Source organism: Lynx rufus, unplaced genomic scaffold, assembly GCF_022079265.1.
Source record: "Lynx rufus isolate CCGP_SWC_20201006 ecotype Redwood Valley unplaced genomic scaffold, mLynRuf1.p SCAF_15, whole genome shotgun sequence".
NCBI classification, from domain to species: Eukaryota; Metazoa; Chordata; class Mammalia; order Carnivora; family Felidae; genus Lynx; species Lynx rufus.
This window is the reverse complement of record NW_025814829.1, coordinates 30,378,466-30,392,720: the sequence shown is the minus strand read 5'-3', so window position 1 is coordinate 30,392,720 and position 14,255 is coordinate 30,378,466. Positions and strand designations below refer to the sequence as shown.

At 46.6% G+C, this 14,255-nt stretch overlaps 1 protein-coding gene across 3 annotated transcripts in view; it reads left to right on the top strand.

Annotated features, from left to right (window-relative positions):
- LAMB3 (laminin subunit beta 3) overlaps positions 1-14,255 on the top strand; it is a 62,518-nt gene that overhangs the window by 26,489 nt on the left and 21,774 nt on the right. For all 3 annotated transcript variants that reach the window (XM_047076780.1, XM_047076782.1, XM_047076781.1), the window contains 3 exons: positions 609-763; positions 11,417-11,531; positions 12,066-12,139. In XM_047076780.1, the coding sequence (XP_046932736.1) occupies positions 609-763; positions 11,417-11,531; positions 12,066-12,139 (344 nt within the window). The remainder of the gene's footprint in view (positions 1-608; positions 764-11,416; positions 11,532-12,065; positions 12,140-14,255) is intronic.

Here is a 14,255-nt window from a genome sequence, read left to right as displayed (position 1 = left end):
AGGTTCCTAAGTGTCTTCTTATTTCTACCTGAGGGTGGCCCATGGTTTCCCAAGTGCCCTGCACAGCTAATTTCCTAGCCTTTCACTCTGGCTGGTTCCAGAGCCATCATGGCTTGATTTTACAGTGGTCTGTAACTGGGCACTCACTAAGTATGGCTGGGTCAACTTTGCAGATAAAGGAGTAGAAAGAATGCAGGCATCTCCTGGTGTTGCACAAATGGCCAGCAGCCAGCCCTGCTCTGGATGCTGACAGAGGCCAGGCTGCAAGTGAAGAGATTGAGGAGTATGTCCTGGTGGCTGAGCATGTGCCTGCAACTTGACTCTAACAGCCACATATGGATGCCACATTTCAGGATCATCCAGGGTTTTTGGTTGCCAGTGTTTCCCCTCCTTTCCTTTTTAAGTTATGGGTTATGGAACATGAAATCAGGGTTTTGTTTTGTTTTGTTTTGTTTTGTTTACCTAGCAGCATCAGGATTGCAATCCTCACCACCACCACCAAGTGGGAGCGTGCTAGTCTAGCTGATTTATGCTTCCCTGGGGGATACTGGGTGGCCTGGTGGACCCTCCTCTCTCTAGGCTGTATCTTAGCACCCTTGTGACTTCAGTCTTGCCCAGTTTCCTGTGTGCCCAGCAAGCCTGCTCCCGTGGGGCCTGCTATCCACCCGTTGGGGACCTGCTCATTGGGAGGACCCGGTTTCTCCATGCTTCATCCACCTGTGGACTGACCAAGCCTGAGACCTACTGCACCCAGTATGGCGAGGTAGGCCCTAACACCATGGCCTTCAGGGCTGGAAAAGGCAAGATTGGGCTGTGTGTGAGTCTGCCATTTGTTCACAGAATGCCTGGAATGTACTTGGTATAGCCCCAGCTTCATGCACTGTGGAGAATGCAAGAAACATATAAGGCCAGATCACTGCCTTGACAGAATTTTCTCCTCCATTGGGCAAGAGAAAATGTACTCAGAATTAGCAGGATGGCTCTTTTCTTCTTCTGCTTATAAAACTGAAATCTCTCCCCAGTCCTTGGGCATGGGCAGGACAGGTTTTCAAGTCTTGAGAACAGACAATGGGATGAGTATTGATCCTTTAGTATGTAGAGTTTAACATGTCTGTGGTGGATGAAATCAAGGCTGATGGAGCATAGGTGGGGGGATGTGTGCACTGGGTTGTGTTCTTGCTGTGGGATGAGCTAAGTTGTGCCATGGTTACTCGTTTGCCACCATCTCTTTGGCCAGTGTTGGGATATGAGTGGACAGAGCTAGCGGGACAGTACATGATTATAAGCTGGAGTTTACCTTCTGTGTTTTGCAACTATCATGTATGAAGAGCCAGCTTACCTCTCAGCCTCGTTGGTCCACTCAGGCAAAGTGGGAAACATCCCAACTGCTGTTGGAGAACATAAATCAGCAGGATAGACCAAGAAGTGATGAGGCCAGAAAGGAGGTTTGGCAGCTCAGCTGTTAAGTCAGAACACAAGCTGAACAAATCCAGAAACTCAAACGCTAGGACCTGTCAATTGACATTGCCTGATTAGGGAACTGAGTTTTTTAAAGAGCTTTTGTGTTTTTTTTTTCTTCTACATGCCTGTGGATCTTTGTTGTAGGAACTTTGGCTTTCTTTTCTTTTTTAAACCTTTTTTTTAATGTTTATTTATTTTTTGAGACAGAGACAGAATGCGAGTAGGGGAGGGGCAGACAGAGAGGGAGACACCAAATCTGAAGCAGGCTCTAGGCTCTGAGCTGTCAGCACAGAGCCTGACGCAGGGCTCGAACCCACGAACCGTGAGATCATGACCCGAGCCGAAGTTGGACGCTAAACCGACTGAGCCACCCAGGCGCTCGTCTTTTCTTTTCTCTTTAATAAGGTGGGGATCATTCTTGGTGCCTTATGTTTACCAATGTTGAAATCATTTAGCATTTTCTTGTTTCCCAGCTGCAAGTCTCATTTGGCCATCTTTCTGCCCCAAAGACAAAGATTTGGACAAAGGAGTGGGTGAGGAAGTGGTTTTCCTCGAATCTCTAGTCTTTTCAGAAAAAGAGAGAAAGAGAGAAACAGACAGAAGGGGAGTAAGAGAGATTGATTGCCATGAAAGAGACTTGGGTTCACAGAGAGCCTGTGGTGTCCTCTTTCCAGACTGTCCTTGTCCTTGGGATGATGGAGGTGGCATCTGATACCGCCTCTGGGCCTCCCTGGCCTTCTTGTCACCAGTGTTCTCTTGGCTACTTTTAATGACAGATGGTACTGGGTAGTGGCTTTGGAGGCACTGAACAGAGATGGCTGTGGTTTCTGCTGCTCACCCAGTTGGATATAGGAAACCCTGTTTGACAGTGTTGGGTAAGATGGCCAGCATAAGACAAGTACTCCCTGTGGGCCCAGATTACTCCATACGCATCAGGGGACCTGGAAATATTGAGCTTTCTAGACAACAGAATGGTTTTAGCCACCCCCTTCCTACACACCCTCAAAATCTCATGCTACTAGGGTATGTCTAAAAATTTCAGGGAGACTTCTGCTGACCTCCTTCCTCAGGATGGCCTGCCTTCTGGAAGGAGAAGCAAGGAGAAGTCAGAGCCCCTGTCCTGGCATGTCCCCTCAACCCCAGCCCTGTCTGGACAGCCTCTGTCCCCAAAGCCTTGGGCTTTTGGCTTCACCTTGGCCTGCCCTCTGCCTCTCTCAGATGCCCAGGGTGCCAACTCCCTTCCCTGCTCTTAAATAGCCCCCTGAGAGCAAAGTGGTGCTTGCAAAAGAGAAGTCTAGACTTTTGCAACCCTGGGGATGGATAAATATCAGCTATTTTGCCGCTGTGAAAGTTGAGAAGGATTGGCTTTTTTTTCTCCTTTTCTATAAGGGGGAATAAAGCCATGCAACCTCTTTTCAAGAGTAGAGGATAGGGCATCTTGAATGCAATGTGTAGTCCCAGGTCTGCCACTAACTTGTGGCAAGATATTATCCCTCTCCAAGACTTCCTTCCTCTTCCATGAGTGAGTATTAGATGAAAGTGTCTGCAGGTTTGCTCCTGGCCCCAACTTTCTCTGGAAATGAGCTGACTGTTGAAAACCAGCTTCTCTCCCCCTACCTTCCACTCCTCCCTTATTTCATTTCTCATCCTCTCTCTTACCTGTCTCACCTCCTAGAGGCTGTTGGGTGGCAGCCATGAAGACATACACTAAAGACACACACTGGGTGCTGTGGTGGCTGTGTGATAACAATTAGGAATCAGTGTTTTAACTCTGCTGAGTTCCAATTCCAGTTTTTAAGTTTAATTTATTCTATTATCAAATGGTATGTATAGCAGCTATAATTTATTAGGCACATATTATGTGTCCCAGACATCATAGTAAGAGGTTTATATAAACTATCTCAATCTATTTTCATGATACTTCATGTGGTGACACTTGTTATCTCTGTGAGCTATTGGGAGGGTCTGGGTGTGTGCTGGGACCCCAAATTTCTGATGGAAACACACAGGTGTCGAGTTTTCTGAGTACTTAGAGATGGGGGGTGTCCTGGCCAGCCCTGGCTGGAGATGAGACATGATGCAGAACCTCACTGCTAGTGCCCTCCCCTCCCCCTTCTCCCCCTCACCCCATTCTACCAGCTCCTGCCCTGATATACACACCTGCCTTAAGTCGAAGCTTCTGGTTAGTGCCTCTGTTCTATTTCTGTGACATGGCGAGCCCTGAGCCAATTACAGCCTTACCCAGCACCTGCTGCCTGCCCACTGATGTGGCACGAATGCAAGCTCTCATTGGAGATTTATGACTCTTGGACATTCTGCACTGCTCATTCCCCTGCTGTCCACCCCAGAGGGACTCAGTGGAATGGGAATTGCAGGAGCAGTGGGGACTCCTTCCAGTTCCAAAATTGTCTCTCCCAGCTCCTGGTCTCAGAGTGTAGCTCCTTTTTTGTGTGCCAGTCTTTGCCTGTTGGGATTCTACCTCCTCTCCCTGATTTGGTCTCAGTAGCTAAACCCCATCAGCCTCAAGAGCTTGCTTCTGAGATTTTGGGGTCCATATTGCATCCCTTGCAATGGACATAGGACTTGGTCAGCTTGGCCTTATGGCACCCCACCCCCAACTTTGCCCCTCTGGTCCTGACCTTTAACTATCTAAGCTTGGGCCCAGGCTGTTCTTTACCAGGATGGCCCTGTTTCCTCGCTCTCCTTCCTCTAGCTCCTAGCTAACCTCTGGATAAACTCACTGTTCCCTAAAGCTCCAAGAACATCTGTGTTGCCCCCTTATCCTTGTTTGCTTCTGTGCTCTCCCTGAGCGTCAGTTCCTCATTGGAAAAATGAGAGTAATGACAGCACCCACTGCAATGAGTTGTTGTGAGGACTGTACAAAGGAATGAGCAAAGTGACCATGGCTAGTGTCTGCAAGATGCTAAATGTTCCATCCCCTCTTCCCTTACACACCTGCCTACTGGCACCTGTGTCTGCGTGCAAAGGCTGCCTCATCTGTCCTGAGCATTTCTTCCCTGATTAGGACACACACTCACATACTTATGGAAATCAACCCATCCTTGGGCCAGCCCACTCTGCTTCCAAGTGGCTGCTCCCAATCTGATTTGCAGTGGACTGTTGGAGACTCTGGAGACAATTATGGTCAATGAAGTCACCCTGACCGGTAGTGAGGACTCTCTGGTTCTGATCTTGGCTGTGACACTTAGATTAGGGATGGAACCTTACTAGCCCATGGGTTCCCTCTAGACCACCACTTCTCCATTTGCGAGATAAAGGAGTTGGGTTAGTTGGCCTTCATGTTTGCTTAGCTTTAGCATCTCTGCCTGCTTCTCAGAGATGGCTGGGCTGTGTGTGACCCTTTAGGTTCCTCATGGTCTCTCTCAGGCAAGTACTGGCAGGGGCTGAGCCATGCCATGTGATCATCTCTGGGCTGGTGCAGGCTCCCCAGAAACCAGTGGGTTTTGCCTGGAAGCTTCCCAGCCCTGATTTCTGCTTCTGACAATGTCTCCTCCAATGTTGTGTCTGCTCCCCTAAATGCTTATTTATCTCCCACTCCCTCCCTTTCTGGGGAAAACTTAATTACTCAGCTGCCTTAATAACAGTTTTACATAATGCATACCTCAGGTTAATTAGCTGTGTAAACGAAATAGCTGTCATTTTGATCTCTTGGAAACAAGCTGAAGAGCAGTAGCCAGTTCACATCCCCTCTTCCCCAACACACACACACACATACAGGCACACACTTGCACACATGCATGTAAGTGCACCCACACCCACATGCACAAACCCCAACAAACACTGACTTTCTTTGACAATTGTCTGTTTTCTTAACCTTTGGCATGGCTAATGTGTAGACAGAGGATATGTTCATTTATATCCTGAGATCCTTATCCTGTGCCCACAGAAGACTTTGAGACTGTCTCTAACCAAAATGGCTGCCCTCCCGTTTCCCAGAAGCTCTCAGACATTCTGAAACTTCCAAAGCTCCTGCCATTGGGGATTCACTCTTTTGGATGAAGCATTGTTGAATTCCTTGTTTAAAATACAAACGCTCTTGGGAAAGGCAGCATATCATCAACCATTTATATTTCAACAAGGGTTTGCTTGTCAGAAAGTGAGCTGTGGCTTTTGAAAAGGGTTCCAAGAAAGTGAAACCCAGGATGGGTAAGTTTTGAGGGCTAGAAGGAAATGGATAGGGACACTGGGGGATAATGTTGCTAACAGAAGGAAGAAAAACCCGGGTTGGTGGAATGTGAGATTCTGGGTGCCTGGTTGTTATGGGCTGGGAAGCACAGCTTGTAGGCTAAAAGTACAGAAGAGGAGGGAAAGATGTGATGGGAAGGCCTGGACCAACCAGGTGGCCTCAAACTTTGCTGGCCTGGTCTCTCACTCAATTGCTTTTGGGGTTCAGGTCTCTAGAAGTCTCTAGGCAACATTTTGCAGACCTACTTTACTTCTTTGTCTTTGGAGGCTATAGGAACCATTGTTACTGGCAGAGCCTACAGAGGTCCAGACAGGCAAAGGATTCCCTGCACTCAGGTTTAGGGAAATATCTCTGTTTCTGTAAAGGTCCAGGCTGGGGCTGAGGCTGTCCTTTCCAGGGAAGAAGGGAGGGAGCATCCTGACAACCAACTCTGGTCCCTGCCAGTGGCTGCCAAGTCACCACTGTGTCCCTTGGATCAGAACAGGAATAGAAAATTTAAAGGCAGATACTTTGGGACAGAAATACCTGCTTCATCTCCTCCTAGCTTTATGAACTTGGACACATTTCTTAACTCTCTAAGACTTGCTTTCTTATCTGTCAAATGAGTATACCCATCATTTAATGTAAAATACCTACCTCAGAGATTTTGGAAGGATGGAAGGAGATAATGTATGCACAGTGCTCAGGAGAGAGCCTGGTGCAGTGTAATTTCTGGGTGTGTGGTGCACATCATCTTTAATCAGCTTCAGAAAGTCAGCCTACTGAACTTACTTTGGATGGTGATAAGGGCAGTGCTTAAGGCTTTGGTGAAGATGTTATTTCATGATGAGAGAAGATGAAGTTGAAAGTGCCTTATAGAACTGGGGCTTTCCTCCCACTCAGCACCATAGTGGAACCCAACTTTTGACCTTTACTGGCAATATCCACGAATGTAGAAAGGCTGAGGCTTCTGGATCCCAGTGGGGTTTAATGGAGGCCTTGCTGACCAATGACCTTAAGGGCTCCTTCTTCTGCCCACTTAGCTGAGAAGAGTATTGCTCTAGTACAGCATCTGGTCAGTGTCTTTTTTTTTTTTTTTCTTCCTTCCTTTGCATTCTTGTTTGGAGTGTTTTTAAACTTCTGAGCAGATAAGCTGGAGTAGGGAAGAATTCTAATAGCATGTTAGAGCAAGAGGGAACTTCATTATCTCATTCCACCCCTGCATATTACCAATGAGGAAGCTGAAGTGGAGAGAATGTCTTTTCTTGCAGGCAGCTGGATTTTTTTTTCTTTTCTTTTTTTTTTTTTTTTTTTTGGTCTCGGCTTCCTTTCTTTTGGCCCTGGCTGGCAGCCATGACCCTGATGATATCTCCTTAGATAGACACAGGCAGCCACTGGCTTGCTCATGGCAGGGAACTGGGCCATGAAAACCAGAGGCTGTTTTCCTATTTCCCCCTGGAGTTAGCTCTGTGTTCTACAAAGGCACAGAGCTTTGATTTGCGTTTACCTTCCTTTTCCCACCCATTTCCACTGTGATTCAGGCTCCTGCTGGCTCTTGCTCTCTCCTTTGCTCTCCCCCTAGCTCTCTGGGAGGGTTTCTCTTCCCCCCAGACTGCTGAGCTTCTAGAAAGCTCTAGGATGAGGGAAGAGGCCCAACCTTTCCAGATGGAGAGTTAAGTAGGAGCCAAACTGGCTGGAGGCCTGACAGGCTGAACTGATAATACTGCCGCGTCTCTGAGGTCGTGCAGCCGGGAGAACGCTCACTAGTTGACCCCAGAGGGAGGCTGCTGCAGCTGAGACCTTCCACCTCTGGGAGAGATGGAAGCGCCTGACACACATGAGGGGAAGAACCTCGCATTGATAATCACACACACACGTTTATACACGTACTCATATAAGCATGCAAGAATAGATAGAAAGGGAAACTGAGATACAGAGGAAAAGAGAAAGTTAGCAGCTTGTCTTCACGTGGGCTTCTGCCATAAGCTGCTCTATTTCAGGTCTCCAGCCAGCTAGCTAGTTGACGAGCAGAGCTACTTAAAATACCTGGCCCAAGCCTGTTGGCTTAGCCTGTCTCTAAGGATTGTAATAAATCCCTCCTTTAGCTATGTTACTAGGATAAGCAGCACGTAGGTTTTAAGCCCACGAGGGTATCTGATCTTCCATCAGTGTCTGCACACGTGGAAGGGAAGTGCAGCAGGCACCGGGTACCCCCAGCTGACTCTGAAGACTGGGCCAGGAGGCAGGATAAAAAGCCCATACTGAACACCCTGGAGATTTTTAGTTTGTTTAGTTTTATAATGTCTACTTTCCCGGGCATAAAGGTGTGTGTGTGTGTGTGTGTGTGTGTGTGTGTGTGTGTGTGTATCTCCAAGGTACTAAAGTTTAAAATTATTAAAGAACAACATATAAGGAAAAGAGTTCCTTATTATCCTATTACCCAGATATATTAGGTTAAATTGCATGCCATTGCCATTTTTGTAGGTCAGATTGGCTGAAGTAATTTCATCTGTTCAACCTAATCTGTTGGTATATGTCCTTCCAAACACTTTCTATTCCTTTAAAATATATATATATATATATATATATATATATTCCTTTTATATTATATTTATTTATATTTATATTATATTCCTTTAAACATATATATGATATATATATATGATATATGTATACATCATATATATATGTGTATATATATATGATCATGACCTATATACATTTATTCCCAACTGTTTTTCTTCATAAAACAAAATATGGTAAGCATTTTCCCCATGTCATTGAAAACTTCCTGTGACCAATCTTTTTAATAGTTACATAATATTTCATCTTTTGGGACCATGAAGGTCATTTTTCAGTTCCAGGTTGAGTTGTTCTAGCCCCTGTGCCCCAGGCCCGAGGAAAGAAAGAGCCTTGTTTCTGGTGCTCGCTTGGCCGGGGAACAGGCTGGGATCGGGTCCCAGCAGAGCTGAGGAGAGAGCTCTGGTGACAGGCGGCCGGAAGACAGCTGGCCCTTGTCTCTCTGCAGGACATGTGCTGAGTGTAGACGGAGGATGGGGAGTGGAAAAGTTTGCCCCTGAGAGGCTGCGCAGAGTGGGGAGAAGGGCATGCTCACTGCCAGGGACCAAAATAGGATTCTGGAGGAGAGTCAGATTCCAGCAAGAGACTTCTCTTGCCCAGAAAGGATTATTTTAAGTGCTCAGGTATTTATTTCAGCCACTGACACATCTACAGTTTCTGTGTTAACTGAGCTGGGTCAGCCTGAGAAACCCGCTTTCTTCCCAAAGTGCTTTCTCCACCTTACATTCCCCCATGGTCAGCTACACGGTGAGGCCAAGCCCTTTGAGTGAGACAGAGATTGTCACCCTTTACTGTGCTTCCGTGATGTCTGTGGACCCACCTGGCTTCCTAGCAGAAGTGAGAGGGCAACACTGATGGAGGAAGGGAGAGGGAAAGAGGGAGAGGAGGGGGGGTTTGTAGGGGACCCTCTCTGGTGTTGTGTTGGTGCCAACATTGGCTATCAGCAGAAAACTCACTAGCCTTTTGAGCCTCATCTTTCACAAATGTAAAGTAGGAAAAATACTCCTTATTACCTGGGTACAGTACCTAGCCCACGGTAAGCTCTCTGTCACATAATGTTGATGTTCTATTACCTCCTCTCTTCCCCACCCCTTGGTTTAAACTTCATGACTGCAGTAAGGGAATGTTTAGTAATAATAACAATGTTAGCAGTCATTGAGTATTTGCTATTCATTAAGTATTAAGGCCCTACTATGTGCTGGGCACTTTTTTAAGCACTGGGAATACAGGAGAGGAAGCCCTCGTGGAGTATATATGTTCAGCAGAAGGAGGCAGAGGGTAAACAAACAATATAAGCAAATAAATAGACAATAAATGCCCAACATTTCAAGTGGAGATCTGAACCCTGAAGGAAAATGTAGCTGGGCAAGGAAAGGACAGGGCATTGAGTGCTCCATACAGAGCATGCATGCCAGCCATTATCTGAACATTAAATACCAAAAAATTATTGTTTAATAAAACACGTTTGGTCGTGATGAAGAAACCTCTGAGCAGCAGGATGGGTGACAATTCTCTCATATGCAGGTGAGAACTGGAAAGCGGGGTGGGAAGTAGAGTTTCCAGGAACCAGGACTCCTGGCTCTTCTTCGCCTTCTGCCCTGTCCCAAGCTTTGTCAGCCGTGGGGAGGGAGGATGGGTGTTGGGCAAGGAGTTCCCATAACCCCAGGCACAGGCTCAGCATATTAACTCAATCCCTTTGGGACTGACCTGTCACGTTAATTAGTGCAGGGGACACTACCCGTTCTAAGACATCACATCAGCCTTATTGGCTTATCACCTTCCCTGGTCAGGCTAGAGGTTCAGGAGCAGAAAGGTCTTGGACAAACCAGAGCTTTCCCCTGGTTCTGGTGAGTAGAGGCCTTAGGGGAAAGCAGAAGCATGGGTGTTTGGAGATACGGTTGTCCCAACCCAGAAGGAGATTCTTGTCCAAGCCTTGCTTCTACTTGTGGATGAATATGGAGCCCTCCGAATAGTGTTCTCTACTCTGGGCACAAGGTTTGGTGCCTTGGTTACTCAGAGAAAACAGAGTTTATTTGTGTTGCATGGGGGAGCTGGGACAAGGTTGTGCTGTCTCTGTGGGGGGGTACGTGTGCATGCACACATGCATACATACGCACACACACATAAACTTAAAGAACAAGGGTCATGTTCTATGGCCCTATTCTTTTGCTTGCTGGTATCCACCTGCTGTGGAGTCCATGGGGTTCAGTTCTTGTGTCACTTGTGTCACCCCAGGGCTTGGGCAGGCCAAGGAAGGTGTGATTTGGTGGGGGAGCTCCCCAGTGAGGCTGTTTCTTTTTTGGCTGCCTCAATCTTCATGTGAGAACTCTTGCCCTGAGCCCCAAGGCTGCAACATTCCTGGCCTTGGGACCACCTACCTACAAAGCTCCACTTGGTGGGGGACCCTTAGATTCTCTCCTGTGGGTAGGGAATGCCAAACCTGAGAAGGGTCCTCAAGTCTCAGATGTCAGTGCTGGAAGGCCTTTGAGATCATTGAAATGTTACTAGAATGTTGGCTCTCTGAGGGCAGGGTCTTCATTTTGTTCACTAGTATAACTCCAGGGCCCAGAGCGGGGTCTAGCACATAGTACACACTCAGTAAATATTTGCTGAATGATTGAATGACTGTATTCTAACCTCCACTCTACCTGCACAGGAGAAAACTGAGCCTAGAAGATGGGGTAACAGAGCTAGGAATGGAACTCCAAATTCCCTTGTCCTTTTTTTGCTGTGTCCCCTCTCCCTCATGCTCAGAAACCCAGTTTTCTCCAGGCCTCCAGGATTAGGTCAGATGAGATCTAAAACTCTCCAGCCTGTACCTAGCACACAGAAGATGCTACATTCATGCAAATCCCTCATCTTTTCTTCGTTTTGCTCTTGGTACTCTTTCCAAGTTTTTCTTTGAGGCAATGTTCTGTACCAGAGTTTGCTGCTACCTCACATCTCTTTCCTAGCAGTAACACCTATTTGCTATTCACTTTGCTATGTGTTAGGAGGGAGACAAAAGAATTAAAGTCAAAGATGACAATAGCCTTGTTTTCAGAGGCTAATCCTTCCAAGGGTATTAATGAAATCAGTGGATCCCTGGGGGTAGGGTTTCACAGAAGGAATGTTCTAGGCTCTCAGGACGTAAGGGAGAGTCTTCCCTGGACCCCACTCACAAGGCTCTCTTGTCTCCCTGTCCCTCAGTGGCGGATGAAATGTTGCAAGTGTGACTCCAGGTTGCCTCATAATTACAACGGCCACCGAGTGGAGAATGTGGTTTCATCCTCAGGCCCCATGCGCTGGTGGCAGTCCCAGAATGGTAAGCGCCAGCCGCCTGTAAGGGCATAAACTGGTGGAGGCTCCCACAGCGTGGGGGTGGCTGGAAGTTTCCTGGGAACCCTTGGGGTGTTCTAGGCATTTCTTATGGAGGTGGGACATGTGTGGTTAACAGGCAGTACCTACCGCCTCTGTATTTGAGAACTTTTGAATGCTGTAGCTAGAAGAATTTACTGGAAGTCAAGGAATGGGTAAAAGGAGCAAGAGAGAAATGCCTTTATTTCACCCCATTAGTTACAATGAGCTCGTTGAAGGAATGGGGCTTGTAGAACAGACAAGTTGAAATCTCTTAGTGTGTTAGGGTCATCAAGAGATGATGGGAAGGAAACTTGGCCAAGGACAGATAGGATCTTGAGTAGGAAATATAAGTAAAAGCATGCTGGTACCATTCCTCTCCAAGAGGAGAATTGGAGGATCGAGGTTTCTGACTTCTGAGAGCTAGTGGAGTCCAGAGCCTTCTTCAGGGCTGGGAAGGTAGAATTTCCTGGTCTAAAGTTTCTACTTTTTGTCCTTCTAGATGTGAATCCTGTCTCTCTGCAGTTGGACCTGGACGGGAGGTTCCAGCTTCAAGACATCATGATGGATTTTAAGGTGTGCTTCCTAAGGATGGCAGTGGATGGGAGAGGGGGACCCTGGGCCATTTGGGCTTGGGCTTATAGGAAGCACAGCGTCCTTGTCTCCCTAGGCTTAGGGTGATGGCATCATATGGTAGGTAGGTGCCACTTCCCTAGGCTGAGGTGACACTTACCCTGAATCTCTATCATGGTGACAACAGAGGCCCACTCCTGGGAGCACAGTGGCACCTCCAGGCTCCCTGTCCTGGCCTTGCAGTGGATATATATCCACTTTCTCTCTGCATCCCCCATCCTCGACCCATCTAATTAATTCAGCTCTGCCAAGTACCAATTCCGCTTGGCCCAGTCAATTATTATACAGGTGTATATTCTTGATGTGTTTAATAATTTTGCAGATGAGATTGAGTTTAATAAATGGCCAATAAGTGGCCCATATCCATGAAAGATGTGCTCTTGGAACAGCCCTCTTGGTGGACAATCTACTCACTCACTGCTATTACTTCCCAGAATACTTTTGGATTCTGCTTATATACTAGCATCCTGAGATACTCCTTTTGGAGGGAACATTTTTGTTCATTTGTCACGAGTCATTTTTTTTTTTCAGAGAAGATTTGATTTTATTCTTTCTACAGAAATAGTCAAATACTTAAAGATCAAGCTTGGTCAATAAGATTAGATCAGGAAGGGTGAAATCATTTTCAGAAGTTAGAATGAACCGTGAATAAGATGCAATAGGATCTAATTTCTTACTTGACTCAGAAAGTTAACTTTGAGATCCTCTCCTCAAGAAAAGGTCAAAAGTATTTTGAGAAATGGCAGCATCATCTGAATAAATGCCCAGTCTCTAAAGGTGACAGCGTTGAAGGGCAACATTCATCTGGATGGATATTGTTAGTCACATTGCTTTTTCGTTACTCACTCATTCCTTTGTCCATTCTTGCCACACACATATTGAACACTGGTTATATGTTAGGTTTGGTGCCAGGTGTTAGGGATAAAAAGATGAATAAAGCTAAATCATGGTTGTCATGCTGCTTCAGTGTATGTCAGGAAGACAAAGGACCAACAGTGAGATGATGTGTACTCTGATTAGGAAGAGGTGCTGGGGAGCACAGAGTGAGGCATCCAATTTGATCTGTCTTTGGGGAGTAAGTCATAGCATGTACCCAGGAAAAGATGAATCTTTGCAGGCCACTGATAACCAGGTAAAGGGCAAAGTCCATTCTGGGCAAAAAAAACCATAAAGTGCAAAGGCCTGGAGGCAAGAGGCAAGAAGGTATGTAATTGAGGAGGGGGCAAGGGAATGCACACAAGGTCTGGAAGGGAAAATATGTATAAGGTAGTGAGAAGTAAGGATGTGGAAGGCTACCACAACTTGAGAGACAAGTTTGCAGATGTAAATGGGGAGGGAGGAAGTAGACTAAAGATTCATCCATTCTTCATTCAACAGATGACTAAGTGCCTCCTGTGTGTTAGGTGTTGGGGGTGCAACTGTGCACAAGACAGACAAGGAGGCCTATGGTTTACTGTAGTGGTTCTCAATTCGGGGACATTTGGAGATCTGGAGACGTTTTTGGTTGTCACAACTGTGGGTGTGACTATTACACGTCTAGTGGTGTCTAGTGAGTAGAGGTCAGGGATGCTGCTAACCATCCTGAGGTGATCAGGAAGGTCCACACGAGGAATTATCCAACTCCAAATATGGACAGTGTAAAGGCTGGGAAACCTGGGCTCCCGGAGAGGAAGAAAACGCAGGCAGCCAACAAATAAATTATTAGAAATTGTGGTGATATTTATGAAGGAAACAAAGTAAATTCTGGAATGGGGTAGAGTGGGCAGGATGTGGGCAGAAGAATGCATAGGTATGAAAAATCTTGTGGGGAAGTGACATTTAAGCTGAGAACAAAAATTGAGAAGGAACCCACCAGGGGGAGGAACATTCCAGGCAGAAGAAACAACCCGAACAAAGGTCTCTGAGGAGGGAATGAACTTGGTATGACCCATGGCTTGAAGAGATGGAGGTGCACAGGGCATGAGATGAGGTGAGGAGACGGGACCCCTTCACCCTTGGTGAGGGGTTAGGATTTATTCAAGAGTAGCAGGCAGAGGACTTGAGTAGACATTTCTTCCAA